We start from the raw sequence: 24,214 nt of genomic DNA, 5'->3' as shown, positions 1-24,214 counted from the left end.
AATGCTGATATTGATTGGGCTATGGAACTGTCTTCATTTGACCCTCCAATGCTCATAAACTAGATGAATTGAATTAGGTTAATGACAAATCGTTTTAGAAGGGTGACTCTCTCCCACATATTTAGAGAACATAATGGAGTTGACAATGCATTATCAAAGATAAGACATAGATATCTACCCGGGGAGATTATATTTTCAGCTTACTTCAATGACAAGATACAAAAGAAGGGAAAAATTAACTATATATATGCTTATTCTCTCTAGTTATAGACCTACTATGTTTGTCTTTTTGTTTGTTTATTTGTATATTTGCAATAAATTTTTGGGAAAGAGAAAATATTATAGATATCAATTTCCATATAACAATCTCTATCATAGACAATATTTTAGCTAGCATATATTGGTTTAGTACTCTCTAGTAAAAATCACTAGAAATGGTGATCGAACAGAAAATTTTGATGTATATAGGCCCGTTGGTTTTTTCTTCAAAGAAAAAGGTGCCCATGCCTCTCAAAACTAGAGACAAAACCAATGCCAGAAATTAGACAAAGATATTGTAATAATGACCAATAATAACAATGCAATGCGTCGTCAATTGGGCATGACGCTGTGTGGTCTTCCTGTTACTCCTACGGCTACCCCGAATTTCAAATCATCGAGTAAACTAAGAACACTTCACGTTATTCCGGATTTTCCAGTATTGAAAATAGCAGCATGGGCTCGAGGGCAACAGGTGCAGCTGTATTGGGTGCCATGCTTACGAGGGGAGGCAGGATCAAACAGAAGCTTGAGCCCATCTTGGAACCCACTTCATTGGAGGTCGAGGATGTCTCCTATCAGCACGCAGGCCATGAAGGTCTTAAGGGCACTGCTGCCACAGAAACGCATTTCAATCTAAAAATTGTCTCTCCAAAATTTGAAGGGCAGAGCCTCGTTAAACGCCACCGGCTCGTGTATGATCTGCTGAGCGAAGAATTCAAGAATGGTTTGCACGCCCTATCCATTGTAGCAAAAACTCCTACAGAAGTCGAGGGCATATGACATTTTTCCCATCCAGACCACCTGGTATGATCACAATTATTGCTTATTATAGTCACGGAACAAATTTGGAGTTCTGTACAAACATAGCAAAACCCTTTAGGTTCAGCTGATTTTAATTGTTTTTCATTTTTACTTAAAGGGCCGAGCAAATTCGTATGGTGTTACTCATTCACAATATTTAGAATTGAAATTGTTGTTTGAACCCTATTTTGGGTGTGACTGGATTCTTTTAATCAGGTATTTCTTGTATTCGTAAAGAGCGATGCTATATTTTTTCACAAACAGAAACCTGAACTACGACAAAAATTGTGATATGCACGTGAATGGGCAAGCTAGAGGACCTTAAAACATTGTGAAAAGCATATTATCCTGGTATGGTATGAGATCTAGGGGGTTTGGTCTGTAGTAGTGCTTTGGGTCTCAAGACAAATTAAGGTTGTCGCTTTGGCTTAGCTTCTAGCAAAGGTTTACAGAAAGTAAAATGAAACTGGGTTCTGATACCGAAACCAATATGAAATTTGAACAGAGCCAGATGAGAAGATAATAATATCGTAATTATAATTAAGGCAAAGCAAATCTTGTTCAAGAGGGAAATATATGACAACCAGATGACTTTAACAGCTTGCGAATAGCATAGGCCCCCGGTGGTTGGATTATATGGTGTGAGATCTGGGGGCCTTCGTTAGCGTTAGTGCTTTGGGCCTTCGGACAAAGTTGCGTTGTAGCTTTGGGGTTAGCTTTTAGCAACATTGAAGGTTTACAGACAGTAAATTTAAAGTAGGCTGTGATACCGAACTGATATGAAATTGAATGGAGCCAGATTAAAGATAATAATCTGTAAATCATAATCAAGGGAAAGCAAAACTAGACAGACCAATATGAAGAAATGTCCTTCTTCGGGAACAAATTAATATCGAGGTTCTATGCTTTGGTGTTCAAGAAGGAAATATGTGACAACTAGTACTTGAAATCGAGTACTACAATGAATTCAACAAGAATTTGAAGAAAAACAACATTCAGGCATTTCACCAAACAAAGCACGTATATACTATATTTTCTTAGGCTAAAACACCAAGTCATAAAAACCTCAATATTAATTTGTTTGCAAAGAAGGGCATTTTTTCATATTGGTCTGTCTACAGAGGGTTTTTTGTTATAAGTTGACATGTCGAAGCTTTGCAAAACAACCTGTTACTACCTCAGGAGTCCCTACTTGTAGAAATTCCTTTTTAGTCCTGTTAAAATTGGCAACTTGGGACAAATCCCACTTTGGACAGCTCCTTTGAGGAAGATAATTGTGGCATTGAATTCCTCTTTTCGAGAGGACCAAAATCAACCTCAAGAACACCAAATTTGGATAAGGAAAAATATTTATTTATTTAAAAGAAATTCTAGAAGTCATGACTTTATTAAGGCGGGAAAATTGAAAATTTGAAATTCAAATTTGCCTCCAAGTGTCAAGGTCGGCTTCACCTCCATAAGGACAAATTGTTATATATATAGGTGTCCTCCATTCTCATCGAGACACATCGTTTGGGCAAAAATTAAAAGGTTTCATCTTCTGTGGAAGCCACAACACAAGGAGGACATGGCTGAGGTTGCTATGGGTGGTTTGGAGATCTGTTTATGGGTTTTTGATGAGTCCAAAATGCAGCTGAGGTAATCCAAGGCATAACGAAGGAGGGTTTGTAAGGCTGCAAGTCTTGTAGTAATTACAGGAGGTCCGCAGGTTTATACTGGGCTAGTTGAAGGAGTCCTTAGGCCTTACTCCCTCAGAAAATCAAGTTACAGGCAGCCATGACAAGCATCATGTAGAAGTATGCCAGCCGCAATGATTGGAAACTTTGTTGACAGAATCAGAATGGGCTAACCAGGTTCGAGATCTTCTGCTGTCCAGTATATATCCATGTTGGGTTCATCATAATCAGTTATGAAGGCCGCTCAAATTGATCTAGGACCGAACTCTATTTGGAGTCTTCCTTGTAGCTGCTGTGTCTTCAATTGATCTCTGGTTAGGGCATATTCTGGTTGCTATTGTTTGAAGGGAAAATGGAAGACTTGCCTGGGCTGTCTCCTTGTCATAAATTGTATTTTCTCCCTCTCTTTCTCTGCTGAACATTTGAAGATAATAATAAGAAGATTTGATCAAGGGTTTTCCCCATCTTGGGGTTTTTCCCTGGTTTGAGCCAATCTCGGTGTTCTCTTGTCTTGCCTTGTCTTTTTCATATGTTATTTATGTTCTTTCGCCAATTACTGAGATAATAGTTTATGTGAAATGGAATTAATCTTGGGCACTTATGAATTATTGAAGTAATTGATCTAAGCAAAGATCATGTTTCAAAATTAACATGGTATCGGAGCTGGGTAAGGACAAGCCCAAGTAGGAGTCAAAGAGAAGCAGTCACCATGAGAATCGTCTCTCTCTCTCTCTGTGATTTAGTTCGATGGCTCTGAGACTTTGATGGGTCTGAGCTTTGTTGGTCTGCTCTTTCACAGGGCTACTCTCTCATGAGGATCTCTCTCACAAGCTACAGGTATTCTGCTCTCCGTCATATGTTCTTGCTCTCTGGCTCGTGCTCTCTGCTCTTTGTATAACCACGTTGTAATGAACTTCCGCTCAATTGATATTGCACGTATGCATGGTATGTTCTCTTGAATCGATAGCGTAACACGTATGGCACCATCACAATATACTCTTATACTATGATCCTTTATATTATATGGCTCGCATCGCATAGGAAAGTCATCTGATCTATATGCTCTGTATGCTACTCTTATTGGTATAACAACACAGTAGTCTTGACATATGTAAGTAGTTCATCAGCACTGTAGTTTCAGCACTATCGTTGGCACTGTTATGTATGACTCTTGACACAGTTGTATAGATTGATCTCGGCACATATAAGACGTATTCTCAACCTTGGGAAGCTTTGACAATGCCAATGAATGATTGCTATTGCCATTCTATCCATGATTTTTAATGAGCCAAATTACAGTTCCTAAAGCCTAATTGCAGCGACAATTCTGAGTCTAATTGCAGTAGTCAAATTACGATTGCAACTCTCTCTCCTTTGCCATGATCCATTAAGTATTCATATTTATCTGTCAAAGAAAATTAAGCCGACCTGTGCTAGTTCAAGAATGAAGCATCTATAGCTGAATGTTTTAAATTCACTCTTCAGATTGGCCTATGACATAAGGTTTCGTTGTTGTTTTGTCTCTCTAACATCAACTTCAGGACTCTCACAATTGTTGGCATCATGATATCTACAGGGCATCTCTAATAATCGTTCTTTGGCATCTCTCCAATAGCAGCTCTGTAATGCTTTGTGAAATCGTTCTTGATGATAATGGCTACAAAACTCTCACATATAATGGCATGGGCTTCAATCTTGTAATATCAATGCTCTCAGGTACTAATCTCGCACACCTATGAATTCGTCTCCCTATATGGTGCAAGTTGGAATATAATTTTAAAGAGGATTGTGTGGTCCAGCTGCTGTAGCTTCTTGGCCCTTTGGTAGGGCATATATTTCTGAACACAGATTTAGTGTGGATTGGTTATCTGATCTAGGGCTTTTCAACAGAAGTTTACTTAGGCCTATGGGAGATGCCTAGTGCACTAATCCTGGAGATTCTGTTGAAGAGCATTCTTATCATTTCTCAAGGATTGTCTAGGTTTTTGCATTTCTGAAGCAGTGTTTAAAGCTTGACATTGAAAACAGAGTTAAAAATAGTGCTAACAAGACAAGGACAGTGAACCATTGTTGCACAAGACATATTGGCATAATCGAATTTGAAGCAGACATTTCCAAAGTGGATAGGGCAGATCACTCAAAAGAAAATTCAAACAGTCAGTGGTATTTGTGATCTCAGCAACATTGAGGTACAACAGTGGCAATTTCCACATCAGCACACTTGAGGTAGTATTTACGAAATAAAGGACTTTGTTTATTGCACTGTCATCTGCTATATCGAGTTCAACTGAAAAGCTATTGTTGTACCCTAGGATATCAAATTCTGTTGGAGACAGACCAAGCTCAGGCAATCTCTAACAAAAGATATGATCCCCATTTTGAGTACAATTCCAAAACCAAAAGAGACAACAATCTTATATATTGAAGCAGATTTTGGAGTACTAAGATCATCTGGACAAGTCCCTCATTGATGCAGTGTCAGGGATAGCTAATATGCAGAAAATAAGTGGCTCCAGTACTTTGGTACCTTTTGTATCAAAGGAGGTTAATCTGATGTTATGAAGCTAAAGACAGATTGACATCAGTAAGAGCAACTGCTAGGGTTTGTCATAACCTATGAAGTACAAATGCAGCAGACAGTAAGAACAATGATTACAGTGAATTTTTTTTATACATATGGTACTGCAGTCTTGTTCACAAACGAAGTTGTGAATAAGACAGCCAATCTTTTGAAAAGTTATCCTCTATGAAGAGTCTACAGGGAGGATCTGGTAAAAGAAATTTTGACAAGGAATGCAGCTTATCTGGAGCACTTAGTTTGAGGATCATCTAGAAGAAGAAGTGCTTGGCACAGTAGATCAATCTCTTCAGTATACCTTGAAGAAGGCACACATCAGACACTATGTCTTAACAATATAATAAGCTAGAGACCCTGATTTTGACATCCGGGTTGCAGTATCAGTTGTCTCGTGAGGAAAGATCATGTTTGAGGGCTAGATGATCACCTTAAGAGGAAGCTATTAAATCCCCTGGATTAATAGCCTGTTGTAAATGGTTGCATATTGGACAAAGTTACCCCTCTCCATATTCAGAGGGAGCTATGAAGCTGAATATAGCCTAACAAGATTGATGAAGTCTGCATAACTATCTGAAGCAAGACTTCAGAGGGAGCCACATAATCCTTGGTAAACTGTATAAATGAATATGGCACATAGATCAAAAGCAGAAGGACAGGAAAAGTAAGAAGGAGCAATGTTTGAAAATGCAGCTTTAAAGATGTTTGTTATATGACTTTCAAAGCCAAAATAAAAATTCTTGATACACTGTTCCCTGCACTAGACCTGATGAAATGGAGAAACCGTTGATCCCTGGTTTTCTTAACAAACACCTAACACATGCTTCTAGGTCAAGCTATGAATGTGCCTCATTTAATGAAAGCTACTTGCTTCTAGTAATCAGAAATTCACTGCCAGAATATGAGACTCCTTGGACATTCTGATACTATCTCGGTTAGCAGAAAGATGAGTAAAAAGGAGTACATCTAATGCCATACATCTTGATTCTGTTACGATGAGAAGCTAAATGCATGGCTTATGATGGAGCCTGTTGATAAGCTATTTGAGCATGTGCTGGAAATCGCCATTGCATATTGAGATTCATTTTTTTAAGAGAATCATATTGGCACCAGGTATCATTTTATTCAGGATATGTTACAACAGGGAGCAATCAAGCTCCTACATTGCAGATGAATGTATAGGTTACCTACATCCTCTCAAGCCTCTTGATCAAGTTTTCTCAAAAGGAGACTGGGAGTTTGGGATAGACCCTACAATGAGGGTCCCGACTATACATTGAGCTCTGAAAGACTAGTAAGAAGGAAGAAGATCAGCATGTACAAGAAGCTGAGGATTGTTAAGTATATGCATCTGTAATACTATTGAATAGAGCTATGAGGCTCCCATTGATCTAAGTTTGATTTTTAGAAAGAAGCTTGGTACTATTCCTTATATGAAGGGATTCTTGTCTAAAGATTGAGCTTTAGGAGCTCCTGGGGGCTTGGGGTACTTTTTGAGCTATGAGCGACCATAGGGTGAGTGGTTCACCTTTCTCTATTGGTATGCTGTGTACAGGGTGAGCGGTTCACCTTCCCTTGTGATACCCCATGATGGTTGACATATGTGTAGGGTGAGTGGTTCACCTTCCCCTACCATTGCAGACACATGTATGTAGGGTGAGTGGTTTACCTTCCCCTACTGTTGATGACATACACATAGGATGAGTGGTTCACCTTCTCCTATGGCATATGAGCAGGGTGAGTGGTTCACCTTTTCTTGCGGATAGCCAAGTGAGAGATGCATATAGGCATCTATTGACATGTGGTTCATCCTTTCCCTACATGTAGGATGCTCACTCCCTACGATTAGTAGTTGACATGTCGGTGGGACGTGGTTCATCCTTTCCCCACATGTAGGATCTTTCGTATGATTGATTGTTGTGACTTGTGTTTGTAGGATGTGGTTTATCCTTTCCCTACATGTGATTGTAACTTGTGTTTGTAGCAATGTTGTAGTAATTGTTATCGGGATAATATCGGCGAGGGAAAAAATCGTAAAAATCGGGAAAAAATCGGAAAAAATCATAAAAATCTGGAAAAAATCCTAAAAATCGGGAAAATCCATAAAATACAATTTTTTTTTTTTCATAAATCTAAAGCATCTACAACATAAAATAAATACATTGACACATAAATATGATAAAAGAACTAATATATAAGATGTGTAATATCTTTTCTAGTGCTACATCACACATAATAGTGAAGCATGTTCTGAATAGTCAGTCCCGACCCCTAAGTCCGAACTCAGCCTCAAAATATCAACAAAAAATATAATAATGTATCTCATATCATGAGTCATAATGTCATATACAATGAAATGAACCAAATAACTAATACCACTGATTTCCTCTGCCCCTCTTGCAAGAAAATGCAATAGCTTTCCCTCTAGATGTAGATGTCGGTGGAGTTGGCAGTGGACTCTGTTGTGCTCTAGAAGTTGAAGAACTAGGAGCTACAGGAGGTAGACCACGTCCTCTACTGGTGACAGGGGTAGCCTGGGTAGGTTGTGTCACCTCCTCCTCCTATTGCTCCTCATAAAAAAATCGGCAAAAAAAATTAAAAAATTCAAGATTTTTTTTTCCCAAAAAATCGCGATAATTTCAAGTTATCGCGATTATTTCGCTTTTTTTTGCAAAAAAAAATTCACGTAATAATCAGGCGATAAATCATAATATCGCCATTTTCAAAAAACCGTGATTTTTCAATATTATTGCGATTATATCGCGATTTTCACAACACTAGTTTGTAGGACGTGGTTCATCCTTTCCCTACTCTCGGTGATTTGCACATGTAGTATGTGGTTCGTCCTTTCCCTACGTGTGATTGTAGGATGTGGTTCGTCCTTTCCCTACGTGTGATTGTAGGATGTGGTTCGTCCTTTCCCTACGTATGGTTGTGAGCAGGTATGATACATTCTTTCACTGTTATTCATTTAGTATCATCCTACCCATGTAGTCCGGGACACATGGGAAGGACCTCTCATCTGGTCAATGAGTTGGGAAAAGTGGTTAGGAACCATAGAACTACCGATGGATGCATCGGGTACTGTCGTACTCCCTATGAATAGGATGCTTGGTGTTCTTCACCTTGATCTAGGATCAAGTCTGATTGAGGTTTTACCTCTAGACTGACTTTTGTCAGTGGAGAGTGGTAAGGTCTTGTGACTCACTCTCGATCAATTCTTCTTCATTATTATTTTAGTGTTCAGCAAAGCAGGGTAGAGCAGAATTGAGATACAGACATGGTCCATGATGGCATGATGATCAGTGACATAGTTGTTGGTTTGACAGGTGGAATTCTCCCTAGTTAAGAGGGAGTGTTAAAATTGACAACTAGGGACAAATCCCACTTTGGACAGCTCCTTTGAGGAAGATAATTGTGGCATTGAATTCCTCTTTTTGAGAGGACCAAAATCGACCTCAAGAACACCAAATTTGGATAAGGAAAAATATTTATTTATTTAAAAGAAATTCTACAAGCCATGACTTTATTAAGGCGGGAAAATTGAAAAATTGAAATTCAAATTTGCCTCCAAGTGTCAAGGTCAACTTCACCTCCATAAGGACAAATTTTTATATATATTAGTGTAGCACGACTTTTATAAGACCCACGAGAATTCGCGAGTCTTGATGGGTTCTATAGCGAGATGGGTCACTCGCATAGGACCCGTGATCTTTACCCGTACTCTTCCAAAGCTGCCTATTCATATTGAGCCCGTCTATTCATATTGAACCTTTGAAGACCCACATGTGACCCACATAGGACTCGCATAAGACCCATGGACCCACTGAAAATTCATATTTAATTTATTTTTTAACTTTTTATTCAGTTTTTTATGTATTTTGTCGAGTCTTATACGGGTCATTCCCGATGTTGATTTTGGGTAGCATCGGATGTCCTCTAGCTTCGAAATTTTGTGGAGGGGCTAGAATACATGAGATCTCTAGAACCCTAAAATCGTTTAGAGAAATTCCACCCGAATGAGGAGTTATCAAAATAATTAATATTTTTAATGGGTTCCTAAGTCTAAACTTAGGAAAATAAAAATATTAATGGGTATTAATAAGAATATGGGTGAGAAATTTCTAAATGACGAGGATCAAGTGTGTTTTAATATTAGCCATTGATTAGGGACTTAATCTCGACTATTGATTCATCAATAGGAAAAGCGTAAGAGGCTTGAGGGTCAGTTGGAGAGACACTTGAGAGATCAGTCAATTCGATTTTTTTGGGGCGAAGTTTGTTGAGAAAATCGAACAAGTGATTTGTTGTAGCAAAGGGGCAGGGATAGTTGAGGTTGGAGGATCTTCTCCAGGACCTCGAATACACAACAGAGAGAGGCAGAGAGACGCCAGAGGAGGCAGCGCAGACCCAGGGAGACTGACACCAGGCCAAGGAAGGCCCACGCATTTCCAGTGCTGGGGTAGAGCCACCCTCCAACAAAAATCCAAATTTTGTCCGAAGAGCAACAAGATCAGCCGAGAAGGCTGACGTCAAAGCTCCAGGAGGCAGAAGGCGGCAACACAGTGCTGACGCAGTGTCCCAGTGTGCTCCACGCAGCTACTGCGAAGGGGCAGCGCAGTTGTAGCCGGGCACAGTCAATCTAGTTGCAGGAACGAAGAGATTTTTCTGAGCGAAGTGAGCTAATCTCACTTAGGTTTTTGCCAGTATATTTTTATTTCTGTAATTGGATAGCCGAGAGTGCATCCAAAGTTGTATTCAAAACTACTGCTTAATAATAGAAAACCAAACCCTCAGAGTTGCTACACCAGTTTTCCCGCATTGAGTTTTTCCGGGGACGATTGTCCAAAAATAATGGTGTCCCTTTTGTATTTGTCTCGTTCTATTTTCAATTCATGATTTGTATGTATGTGTCGTTTGCAATAGTGTTTTCATCGTTGTTTAAATAATTAAATAACTTGTTGAAGGTAAGAACAAGTAGGAGATGATAAACTAGTTATTGCAGTAGGATTTCTGATGTATAGATTTAGAAATTTTCACATGGTATTAGAGCATTGCAAATCATAGGAGACTGAAGACACCAGCCGGGAGATCCAGAGAATTTGCTGCAGAGAGGCAATTGTCCTGAGTGATAGCACTGTTCCAGAGCCAGAGACGCAGAGGGAGAGTGACGCAGAGGCTCACGCAGTGCCTGCCTCAGCATTCTTTGCCAGGTGAGGGTGACGCAGTAGCTGGGAGGAGCCCACACAGTAACTGCGTTAGCTGTCTAGGCCAGCACAGAAGCAGAGAGGGGCAGATCAGGCTCACGCAGAGCCACGTCATCTTTTCGGACCAGGAAGGAGTGACGCAGTGGCCAGGAGGAGCTGATCTAGCTCACGCAGTGATTGCGTAGAGCCAGAGGAGCTCAGATTCTTCAGTTGCTGGGGCTGGGGGAGCAGAGCAGATTCGATTTGAGGAGCTGGTGGGACGTTGTTGCTGTTGGTGTAGAACAATGTTTATGGAGATAGAGCCGAGGTAGAGGGAGTCACTGCCTTGATAGGTTTCTAGCCAAAGAAGTCTAGATTCAAGTTGTAGCAACAAAGGAGGATTAGAGAGGAGTGATTCGACATTTGGCCAGAGGATTTCCGTGAAGGAAATTAGGACTCAGAGGGAGTCTAGAGGAGCTTGTTCCTTAGAGGGTTTCTTGCGCCAAAGAAATCCAGATCCAAGTCTTGCTGGATTAGCAGCAGGAGAGGGAGAAGAGAACCTGTCCTATATTTGTTGAGCAGAGATGGCAGTCCATGGACTGAGTGATCATGACAGATTGGATGGAGCATCCAATTTTGTCATCTGGAAGGCCAGGATCCTGGCAATCCTAGACAAACATCGCATGAAGGACTATGCCTTGAAAGTAGTTACTGTTTCGGTCGACGCTGATCCATTAAAGAAATACGAGAGGCCCAGGTGAAAGTCAAGTGCATGATCCTAGACGGGGTCAAAGATCATGTAGTACCACACATTGCTAAGAAAGAAACAATAAGGGAGATGTGGGAGACACTGACCACCTTGTACCAAGGCACTTCCATCTAGCGGAAGATGCTATTAGAGCATTAGCTGAGACAGTACCAAATGCAAAAGGGAGAAGAGATCGATCCCTTCCTCCTTAGGTTGCAAGGGATTAGAGACCAGTTGACTTTCGTGGGGTCTACACCAGATCCTGAGTTCATGGTCAGGATTGCCCTGAATGCAGTCACCGAGGATTGGGAGACATTTGTCCAAAGTATCTTGGGCAGAGAGACTCTCCCTAGTTGGGAGGAGATGTGGGCAACTCTTCGACAAGAAGAGATCAGGAGGTTGACCAAGGCGGGGGGTAGTGGTAAAGGAGCCCGGGTCAAGGAGGAGGAGGAGGATGCAACTCTCGCATCATCGGGACAACAAGGGCAGTAGAAGCGGAAGAAGAAGGATATTTCCAAGGTCAGATGCTTCAAGTGTGGGGAACTTGGACATTATGCCACTCAGTGCCCCTGGAAGAAGGGCAAGGAGGAAGCTTTTGAATTGAAGGCTGCTCCAGCGAAAGCTAACAGGGAAGGTGAGGATGACGATTGTGCCATGAGTGCTCATGCGCCTTTGGAGAAGAGGTGGGGCGACATGGAGTTGTAGTCGAGACTCGAGAGGACTACATGAACAGGCAGGATCTGTTGGTATCATCCCAAGACCCCTTTTTCCTCCCAAAAACATATCATTTATCCATTCATTTTCATCATATATCCCTTAGAATCCTTGAAAATTGATTATTAATAGTCTTATAGTTATTAAATTGCATAGAAATTGATTTAGGGGTTTTATGTTGAAGAATTAGAAGTTTTTGATGAAATGGTTACAGGAAGTTCCCACATCCTGTAATAAGCTTATCGTTTGACATGTGGCGCAGCAGTTGGGCTAGAACGAAAGGCATGGACGAAAAGCAGAATGTCCAAGCATGGACAAACACCTATCTCCCAGCCGAATCGATCCTCCTATATGCGCGGTCAACTCAAGTCAAAGCATGGCACCTGGCAGACAAAAGCAGCAACAACAACTCGTTCTATTTTTATCTGGTTTTTGTTCTTTTTGAAAACACTTAGGATAGAAACATTTTGAAAAGGCTCGATGTAATAAAAGCGGCAACAGCCGAATGTACATTCATTGTAGCAATGACATGGCTGTGGATATACATATGTAAATACAGTCCGGTTAATGGTTAATGTTTTTAATCGTTGAATCGTTCCAGAACAAAGTTTTTAAGTTTAATACTAAGACCTATTCACAGTTACGACTTGTGTATCTCGTGCATTGATTTGGTAGCCGGTCGATTATAAGCCAGTGTACCCTTGGAACGCGGACGGGCCCTGCGTTTAATCGGTATACTGTCCATTTATTTCATTTACATTTCGGTTATCGTATGGTTTGCACAGTGATTGGATTTCGATTTCAATAGGTTTTATATGGTTTGCATAACAGTTACAATTACATAGCTTTCGATTTCCATTGAATGTATATGGTTTGCGCTTATGGTTGGTTTGCGTTTATGGTTATGCTGCACAGTCATCACTGAGATTTGGAAGTGCGTCCTGTAAGGGATTCGATCCCTGTGTGTCTTGTAAAAGCACCATCATAAACTCTGTTTTTATTCCACAATTCATTTATGCTCTCTATATAGTTTGATATAGTGTAAATATCATTGAATGCTGTGTGTTTACTGAACAAGGGTTTTCTGGGTAATATCTTTGTAAGGAGATTAAAATCATTGTTATAGTCATACATAGTGCTTAGGTTCAGGGTTTAATTTGGTAAATGCATTTAATGATAAGCATTGTAATCAGGTATATTAGTAAGGTAATCTGAGTGTTTGAATGATAGGTGACATATCCCAGCCTTCCGTAAAGAAGCCTTGTAACCTACATCATAATCACTTGGCCAACAATCCTTTATGTCTATATATTTTAGACCATGCCTCTAAGCTTACGCACCTTGGTCGATATTAAATATAAAGTCTAGCCTAGTACCCTAGCTAGAACACTACATTTTGGCGCCGTTGCCGGGGAGGCGTACTTAAAGGATTCAAACAAAAAGAAAAAAATTTTCAATACACAAAAATAAACAAAAACACAGTTAGAAATCATGTTCATTTATGCCTAGACTTAGAGACAATCAAGGGAGATTTGTAAAAACCCCCCACTCTAGGGAATACAACACCAGCTGAGGAGGATATCCAAACATTGGAAGAAAGATTTTATTCAGGACAACAAATTACTCTTGCTGAGAGAGAAACTCTATTTGCACATAAATCACAGCAGAAGCCCTTTCCTAGATCTTCTACACAAGGGAAAAGTAGTACAATTACCAAGCAATCTTCCTTTCTCTCTTTTCCACCAAGTGACACTGACACAAAGAGACCAATTAGAATGGCTGAGGAGGGATCTGGATCAGTTCCCCACCAAGAGGAGGAGGAGTCAACTTTTAAGTTCCCTATACAAGAACCACAGGAGGATGAGGAGATCAAAATGAAAAATATACCCCCATCCGTGCTACCCAATTTCTATGGTATGGCTTCAGAGGATCCGGACTCATTCTTATTCGAGTTTGACATTGTATGTCGAACTTATGGCTATACAGATGATGCTCATAGGCTCAGATTGTTTCCAGCCACATTAAAGGCAGCAGCCTTGAAATGGTTTATGGGGCTAGGTGAGCATGCCATAGTTGATTGGGATGGCATGAGGAGAATATTTCTAAGGAAATATCAGCCTTATTGCAGATCCAAAGACTCTAAAGATGACATCTTTAGAATGAGTCAGCAGGAGGATGAAACCTTAGAAGAATATTTAGAACGGTTTGTCTATAACTTGCAAAAATCTAAACACCGAACAATGCCTCCTGATCTGGTCCGCACAATATTCTTGAAAGGTATCCGGGAAGAATACATGGATGATCTCAACTTAATGGGCAAAGGTGACATTTCTGCCTTACCCTTTGAAGAAATAGCTGAGCTGTGTGAAAAATATTCAAGGAGTAAAGCTAAAATGGGAAAGAGAACCTTGGCATCAAGGGTCACAAAAACTGCCTCTGCTAGTGTCACCCGGGCTGAAATTGGTAATCTTTTAGAAGAGTTTAAAACAGATTTGTTGAGCACTCTAGGGAACCAAATTGATACCTTAAAGGCCAAAAAGAAACAGGAAGAAGATAATATCATGGCTATTTTCTGCCCCATTAAAAGACTGCCCTCTAGAAAATATCCAAGTTTGTGCTTTCTGTACTGAACATCATGATATGTTTAACTGTCCTAAAGGTAAAATTTTGCAGAACTGTAACATGGCAGCCAGTACAGAGATGGAAAACGTGTATTACATGGGCGCAAAGCGACCATGGCAGCCAAGGCAAGCACCCCAAGGTATGTTTCCTAATCAAAATCTGCAATTTCCTATGAATGATCAGATGTATGCACAAAACTCATGGAATGTACCCATGCCATGGCAGCATGGAAACCAGCCACAAAATCAATGGAGACCGTCTCAACAATACTCACAATCTTATCATCCATATCCTCAATCATACCCACCTTATTCACAGCCATATCAACAGTACCAACAACCATATCCATCACATTCTCAAACATATCAGCAGCACCCTCAGCAAGTTGTTTATCAGCCCCAACCTTCTCAACAAGCACTGCCTGCGCCTCTACCAATAAATGTACCACAACTGCAATTTCCAACTAACCCACAACCTCCTAGACCCACTCAAATACCTGCTCAAACTGTCCCAAATCCGAATAATAGAGCAGAGAGGCCAGCCTATAATGTAGAGGAAGGAACTTCATACTCCACACTGCCTTTGCAAAACATTAATCTGAGGTCTGGTAGGGTGCTCCAGAAGGATTCTCCAATAACAGATCAGCAAGAAGAAAACTCAGAAAAAGACAATGAAATGACAACTCAAACAAAACCAAGCAGTGATACCAAAGATAAACAGATGCAATCACTGCATCCACCTTTTCCAGACCGATTGGTCCAAGTAAAACCACCACTGCCTCCACCACAATTTGATGTCTTGGATGAACTTAAAAATGTCTACATAAAAATCCCACTGCTGCAAGCTATAAAGGACATTCCTATCTATACCAAAGCCATCAAAGACACGTGTCTCAAGAAGCCTGCTAGGAAAAGGATTGATCCTCAGACCATTCATGTTTTAGGAAATTTAGCAGGCCTTATGACCAATACCATCTCCATGGAGAAGTATGTTGATCCTGGCATTCCCAAAGTGACCACCATCATTAACAACATACGGATTCCAAACACTTTGATAGATCTTGGAGCCGCAATCAATGTCATGACCCTTGAAACCATGAGAACACTCCAGCTCATGTATTTGCAACATACCACGATTGTCCTTGAACTAGCTGATAGGTCCAAAGTCATTCCTGAAGGGATTTTGGAAGACATCATTGTCTCACTGGACTCTTGGAAGTATCCAGTGGATTTCCTAGTCCTTCAACCCAAATCCAATTTAGGAGGACACCCTATCATCCTAGGTAGACCATGGTTAGCGACTGCTGATGCATTCATTGGATGCCGATCAGGTAACATGATTATTTCCAGAGGGATCGAAAGAAAACAACTCACCCTCTATCCATCGGCACAATCACCAGCAGTAACACATAACTTGTGGCTTGATGATAAATTTAATGATAAAGAAGAAGTACAATCTGTTTTTAGCATTGACCAGATCTATGATTTCCACGAAGACAATAATGATTTGGTAGAATTATTTCTTTCTCAACCCGATGTATCTGAAAATTTGAGAAATGAACAATATAATGCTGCAGATGTACTTTTGGCTCAAAACTTTCAAGAAACATGCACTATCCACTCTTTGCAATCTACATTTCACGACATCTTTCCAGTTCAATCCATCACCAATACACAGAGTCAGGTCATAGAGATCAGTCCAGGGAAAACTTTGAAGTTTGAACATAGGCAACCACCTAGACTCATCTCAGCAAGAGAAATTGATTAGACTCTTGAAGAAGTACCAAAAATCCTTTGCTTGGGATTACACTGACATGCATTGGATTCACCCCGACACATGCACTCACCATATCTACACAGATAGCACCATTAAACCAGTGAGGCAACCACAAAGAAGAATGAACCCCATGCTCCAAGACATTGTCAGAGAGGAATTGCAAAAACTTTTGAGATTCAACTTTATATATCCTATTTCTGACAGTCAGTGGGTATCCCCATTGGTTATCGTGCCCAAGAAAAATGGTAAGTGGCGCATCTGTGTTGATTACAGACAGCTGAATAAAGCAACGCTCAAAGATTACTTCCCACTGCCATTTATTGACCAAGTGTTAGACACCCTAGTTGGCAAATCATCATTTTCTTTTCTTGATGGTTTCAGTGGCTACAACCAGATCAGGATTGCCTCTGAAGACCAGGACAAAACCACATTCACCTATCCTTGGGGCACCTATGCCTACAATGTTTTGCCATTTGGAATTTGTAACGCTCCAACTACATTTCAGCGAGCTGTGTTAGCTATTTTCGCTGATTTAATTCATGATTGTGTTGAAGTGTATATGGATGATTTTTCAGTATATGGAAATTCATTTGAACATGCATTAGAAAATCTTGAGAGAGTTTTGAAAAGGTGTATTGAAGCTAACCTGTCCCTCAGCAACGAAAAGTGCTTTATGATGTTAAATGAAGGGATAGTGTTGGGCCATTATATCTCTTTTCAAGGCATCCAGGTTGACCCAGCCAAGATCCAGATTATTGCCGATTTGCCTATTCCACAAAATCAGAGAGAGGTAAGAACTTTTCTTGGGTATGCAAGCTATTACCGCAGATTCATTGAACATTTTAGCAAGATAGCTTTACCTTTGTTTAAACTTCTAACCAAAGATGTACTTTTCAACTGGACTGAGAACTGTCAACATGCATTCTAACAACTCCAAAAGAAACTATCTACTGCAGTAGGTGCATCATTAGGCCAAAAAGAGGAATCTTGTACTTATGCCATTTATTTCATTAGTAAAAATCTAACACCTGCAGAGCTAAACTATACAGTTACAGAAAAGGAAACGCTTGCCATCATTTATGCTGTGAATAAATTCCGACATTACATAACTGGTTATGAAGTCTTTGTACATACTGATCATTCTGCCATTAGACATCTCATGAATAAACCAATAACTAGTGGCAGAGTTACCAGATGGTTACTATTGTTACAGGAATTTAACATCACAGTGTTAGATAGACCAGGCAAAGAGAACCAGGTGGCTGATTTTCTCTCTAGACTGAAAAATCCAGGTGAGGTTGTTCCAGTTGAAGATTCTTTTCCGGATGAACACTTATTTGCAATTTCCATAGTAACTCCTTGGTATGCTGATTTGGCTAATTACTTGTCTACATGAAGGACACCTCCACACTTCACTGCAAAGGAAAGGAAAAGACTAATCAAACAAAGTGCTAGATATTCATGGCTTAATGGCGATCTATTTTATACTGGTTTTGATATGATCATTAGGAGATGTGTAAGAAATGATGAGGTAATTGACATTTTAAAATCTTGCCATGATGAACCGTGTGGTGGGCATTTTGCAGCGAAGCGGACAACCTTCAAAGTTCTTACTCTTGGATACTACTGGCCATCCATTTTCAAGGATGTCAAGAAGTATGTAAAGAGTTGTGACAGCTGCCAAAGAATGGGCAGACCAACAGCTACCGATGAGATGCCCCTTCAGCCCCAAGTTCACTTAGAGCCATTTGATAAGTGGGCTCTGGACTTTATAGGACCTATTAACCCAGCCTCCAATGGTAAGAAGTACATCTTAGTATGTACTGATTACGTCACAAAGTGGGCAGAAGCAAAAGCACTGGTGAGAGCAACCGAACACACAGTAGTCAATTTCCTTTTTGAGGAGATCTTTGTGAGGTATGGAGTACCAAGGGAAATTGTAACTGATCAAGGTACTCAATTCACCTCCAAGCTCATGAAGGACATCACAAACAAGTACCAAATAAAGCATAGAAAAAGTACCCCTTATCATCCACAGGCCAATGGGCAGGTGGAATCAACAAACAAAACTTTGGAGGGGATCATTACCAAAACTGTTGCAATGAACAGGAAAAATTGGGAAGAAAAGCTCAAAGAGGCACTTTGGGCTTACAGGATTACTTGGAAAGATACCACAGGATTTACACCATACCAATTGGTGTACGGTGTGGAGGTCATGCTTACTATTGAATTCCAAATTCACACTTTTAAACTGGCTGCAGATTTACAAATTGATTTGGACCAAGCACAAAAAGAAAGAATCCAGCAGTTGAACCCGCTGGATGAGATGAGGCAGCAAGCAGAACAAACCACCATCCTCATGCAAAAACACAGGAAGCAATGGCATGATTCACACATTAAGAAGAAGCACTTCAAGGAAGGTGACTGGGCTTTACTTTTTGATTCAAAATTCAAGGATCATAAAGCCAAGTTCACCACCCATTGGATGGGCCCCTATGAAATTATTCAGGCTTATGACAATGGTTCAGTTAAGCTCAAAACTATTGATGGCGAAGGTCACTCCTTCACAGTCAATGGTCATCGCCTGAAACTGTACACCAAGCCCATCAGCAAGCAAGATTTTCTCCATACACTATCTCAGCAAAGAGAGGTTGAGATACTGCGGCCGTCAGCTGCAGTATCACTGCCTTAGTTTCATTTCCTTTCAATTTCAAAGTCAAAAAGAAAAAATAATAAAAAAAAAATATAATTTTTTTTTTTTTTATAAAAAAAAATATATATAAAAAAAAATAAATAAATAAATAATGGGTTAGATGTGAAAACCAGTATCTGGCACAATCTAACCCCGAATTCCTACTTGAAAACCAATTCGTTGGCGGGTATGAATTCTCTTTCTTTTGTTCACTGTTTAATTTCTCAGCTGAATCATGACTTGAGGACAAGTCAAACTTTAAGTCGGGGAGAGAGGCATCAGCATTCTGTTCTGTTACTTTTATCTCTCCCTTGTAAATTCTTCAAGATTTCTTATTCTATATTTTCACTGTAAATTTCCAACAACAGCTTGTTCCAGCATTCCAGACTTCAATAAATAAGCTGTTTTGTCATGATTTTATTTCAGAGGGACCTGTTCTGTTCAGATATCTACGCTACCAACACCAGCAGTAATGGGATCTGTTTTAAGACATTCAGAAGGGACCTGTTAAAGAAATTGACACCAAGGGCTACTTCAACAGAATTTCATCAAGCTTCTACAAGGATTTGGGCACCAACACTCCATCAAATGCCAAGCTCAGTGAACCTGTAACAATATAAGGAGCTGCATGAACATTTTCAAAAATTTTCTGAGGGACCTGTTACATCTTCAAAAATTTTCTAAGGGACCTGTTACATCTTCAATTTTTCTCAGAGGACCTGTGCATTCAATCTTCCTCAGAGGACCTGTTACAACAAGCAAAAGAACAGTCCAAAAAGGGACTAGCTACTCAACATGTCAATACAATAACGATCAACAAAAGAGTAATGTGTTTTTGTTCTTAAACATTTAATTTCCTAGATTGATTTTTAATGTAACTTTGATGACTATGAACTGTTATGATTAGTTTCAAGGACACCTACATCAATCTCCTATCACCCCTTATCCCACCGATTCTCATCATTCCCATACATCAACCTATTCACATCCCTAAAACCCATTACCAACACATCCACCTTGTCATATATCCTACAGTCATACCAACATCCTCTATATGACCGAATACCAACCGAAAAGGGCATGTGGTGAGTTGTGTTTTTAAATACAAAGGAAGAGACAGATGTAAAGCGGCCTATATATATTTCACTCCACACAGCCAAATCATAATAAGCGGCCTATATATATTTCACTCCACACAGCCAAATCATAAGTTCACCACCCAACGTACCCAATGATCAAAAGGGGCTCCCCGAAATCATACCCAACATTATAGATACGCTACCAGCGCTCTTGTGGTGACATCCATGCAAGCGTACAACACTCCTCTGTTTTTTTTTTATGAATGGTTACGTTGTGAAGTGAGTACAGGGTTATCTCACCATCATTTCCACCTTTGATTCCCATAACTTCCAAAGTGAGAACCAGAAGCAAGGAGCGCCGAAGAGAGTATTATCATTTGGGTAGATTTACACGGTGGAATCAGAAGCAGGGAGCGCCGAAGGGAGTATTACCGTTTGGGTCGATTTACACAGTGAAGATTGAAACCAGTGAGTGCCGAAAGAGGAAAGTATCACCATTCTATTTTGACTCCCATCACAGTCATATCGACCAACCGAGCATCATATTGAAGACTGAAGGAAGTGATACATCAGGTAACCAACTCGAAATTTCTTTGTTAAAATTGTAAGAATATAGACAGAGAAGGGTTAGAAGCACGACCCTCTGCCACCACCATGACTAATAGGGTCGAACCGAGTGTGTTCGACAGTTCACAATACCATGAGGATTGCATTGAAATTCTCAGAGAAATACAGTGGTTACCATTTCTAGAAAAATTCCATGGAAGTAATGAGGAAGTTACCAAGCAATTTGCCTTCACCTTTAATGGAGAAAAGGCCCTAATAGGTAACTTCTCCTTCAGAATTTCAGAGGATACTATAGCTCAGGCAATAGGGACTAGTCCAGAAGGGGAGAAGTACTTTAAAACCAAGCAATTTAAAGAGAAATCATGGACACAGTTCATGTCTAGATCTAGAGTCTCCTCAGTAAACTGGAAGAAGGGTGTTCCAAGAAGCTGGTTAGTTCATCTTTGGGATGAAATGGTTTACATCCTTCAAAAATTCATAACCTGTGAAGGTAGGTACAGTATTGTTTATCTATACCACATCAAACTACTCCTCCATTTGAAGAAACAATGTGTAATCAGTGTGCAATATTTTCTGCTACAAAGCTTAACTAAGATGTCCAAGACTATCCAGAAGCAGAAGGGGAATGAAGACAAGAGCTTGTACCATTTTGGCTTAATTAAAATCCTCATTGAGCATGAATTGCAGAAAAGAGGGAAACCATGGAAAGAATTCCTAGCTGTCAATCAAATTAGAGATGAGGAAGAAAAAGAAGAAGTGCAAGAGGACTCAGGGTTTATGAAGGACATTGATGAAGAAATTCCAGTATCCAAAGCCAGCAAAGCACCTCTACCTGTGGGCAACATAAGGACCAGGAACATGCAAAAAGGAGATGCTAAGAGGGCCGAAAAAGACAAAATTTTTACCACTTACTCACGAAGAACAAGGCGGACACCAAAAGCCCAGTTGCAAGAAGACCAGTTTGAATCTCATGCATCTGCACAAATGGATGTTGAGAGTGGTGACCATTCACTACCAGCACCAGAAGTTGACATGGAGGTAGAAAGCAATAACAAACAGGAAAAATGTTCACCGCCTCCCATCAAAAGACAAAAGAAATTAGAGAAACAAATTGAAGAATTGAAGGAAGAGCTCATGGAAGCTAACATGTTGGAAAAAGTTATTAAAAGGGAAAATGAAATGCTCCGGGCGCAAAGCAAAGAAACTCAGAAGAAAAATGAAAAGTTAAAGGAAAGAATCAGTGAATTGGAGACTGAGCAAACTGAGATTTCTAACTGGGCCACTAAGTGGTACAATCAGAAGAAGATCCTTAAAGAAAAATATAAAAAGTTAAAGCAGGAGCTCAAGGGACAGAAAGATAACCAGGTGAAAAAGAATGTAGACACCTTGCTCAAGGCAACAAAGATCCAGGCAGGGACAGAGTTCAAGGGAAGCACTTCGGGGGTAGCATGAGGACATGCTAATCCTTAAGTCGGGGAGAGATGTTGGTATCATCCCAAGACCCCTTTTTCCTCCCAAAAACATATCATTTATCCATTCATTTTCATCATATATCCCTTAGAATCCTTGAAAATTGATTATTAGTAGTCTTATAGTTATTAAATTGCATTGAAATTGATTTAGGGGTTTTATGTTGAAGAATTAGAAGTTTTTGATGAAATGGTTACAGGAAGTTCCCACATCCTGTAATAAGCTTATCGTTTGACATGTGGTGCAGCAGTTGGGCTAGAACGAAAGGCATGGATGAAAAACAGAATGTCCAAGCATGGACAAACACCTATCTCCCAGCCGAATCGATCCTCCTATATGCGCGGTCAACTCAAGTCAAAGCATGGCACCTGGCAGACAAAAGCAGCAACAGCAGCTCGTTCTATTTTTATTTGGTTTTTGTTCTTTTTGAAAACACTTAGGATAGAAACATTTTGAAAAGGCTCGATGTAATAAAAGCGGCAACAGCCGAATGTACATTCATTGTAGCAATGACATGGCTGTGGATATACATATGTAAATACAGTCCGGTTAATGGTTAATGTTTTTAATCGTTGAATCGTTCCAGAACAGAGTTTTTAAGTTTAATACTAAGACCTATTCACAGTTACGACTTGTGTATCTCGTGCATTGATTTGGTAGCCGGTCGATTATAAGCTAGTGTACCCTTGGAACGCGGACGGGCCCTGCGTTTAATCGGTATACTGTCCATTTATTTCATTTACATTTCGGTTATCGTATGGTTTGCACAGTGATTGGATTTCGATTTCAATAGGTTTTATATGGTTTGCATAACAGTTACAATTACATAGCTTTCGATTTCCATTGAAAGTATATGGTTTGCGCTTATAGTTGGTTTGCGTTTATGGTTATGCTGCACAGTCATCACTGAGATTTGGAAGTGCGTCCTGTAAGGGATTCGATCCCTGTGTGTCTTGTAAAAGCACCATCATAAACTCTGTTTTTATTCCACAATTCATTTATGCTCTCTATATAGTTTGATATAGTGTAAATATCATTGAATGCTGTGTGTTTACTGAACAAGGGTTTTCTGGGTAATATCTTTGTTAGGAGATTAAAATCATTGTTATAGTCATACACAGTGCTTAGGTTCAGGGTTTAATTTGGTAAATGCATTTAATGATAAGCATTGTAATCAGGTATATTAGTAAGGTAATCTGAGTGTTTGAATGATAGGTGACATATCCCAGCCTTCCGTAAAGAAGCCTTGTAACCTACATCATAATCACTTGGCCAACAATCCTTTATGTCTATATATTTTAGACCATGCCTCTAAGCTTACGCACCTTGGTCGATATTAAATATAGAGTCTAGCCTAGTACCCTAGCTAGAACACTACAGGATCCTTGAGGTGCCCAAATTCCTGGATCACATATGACTATGGGAGCCCTTAACGGCAGTAGCAAAATGACGGGTGTCGGTTGGAGTGAGGTGTGATGGAGCAACAATGGCAGAGCTAGAGTGCCAAAGTCTGAGGTAACGTAGTGGATGTTGTAGCAGTGCGAGAGGCACAAAGCAGTTTGCAGCAGCGCAGTAGCAGCAGAGGGTCAACACAGATTAGCAGTAGAGGTAGCTTCAACATCACGAGGCATCCAGACTGACCAACATGTCAGTTTTTGGGTGAAGTTTCAGTTGCTTACTTCTCAACAACTGAGTTGCAGTGCAGCAGTTAGTAGTGGCAGTGCTATGGGCAACATGAGGCAACATTTTGAGAGGGAGCTGTAGTATAGATGTAGCAGTGATAGTGGTAGTGTCATGGGCAGTAGTATAGGTTGCAACAATGCAGTGGATGAAGGGCATCAAGCCAAGCATCAACAACACAAAGGACTGATGCAGTGGATCAGAGTAGTACTTTTGATGAGAAGTGTTACCGGAGCACATTCCTCGCTAAGAGGGAGTGTTGATTTTGGGTAGCATTAGATGTGCTCTAGATTTGAAATTTTGTGGAGGGGCTATAATACATGAGATCTCCAGAACCCAGAAATCGTTTAGAGAAATTCCACCCAGA

General features: G+C 40.1%; 1 protein-coding gene across 1 annotated transcript; it reads left to right on the top strand.

The window, feature by feature from the left end:
- Nucleotides 1–714: 714 nt before the first annotated feature.
- LOC149208590 (BolA-like family protein) lies at nt 715–1,041 on the top strand. Its single transcript, XM_089398388.1, has one exon. It carries the CDS (start codon nt 715–717, stop codon nt 1,039–1,041), a length of 327 nt encoding a protein of 108 aa, XP_089254514.1.
- Nucleotides 1,042–24,214: the final 23,173 nt, after the last annotated feature.

Source organism: Pinus tabuliformis, chromosome 1_2 (genome assembly GCF_031772625.1).
Source record: "Pinus tabuliformis cultivar Carrire ecotype Pingquan chromosome 1_2, CPIR1, whole genome shotgun sequence".
In the NCBI taxonomy this organism is placed as follows: domain Eukaryota; kingdom Viridiplantae; phylum Streptophyta; class Pinopsida; order Pinales; family Pinaceae; genus Pinus; species Pinus tabuliformis.
This window is presented reverse-complemented; position numbering and strand designations above follow the sequence as displayed.

Excerpts from the sequence above, each read along its gene's own strand:
- LOC149208590 (XM_089398388.1), top strand. The coding sequence starts at position 715 with ATGGGCTCGAGGGCAACAGGTGCAGCTGTATTGGGTGCCATGCTTACG.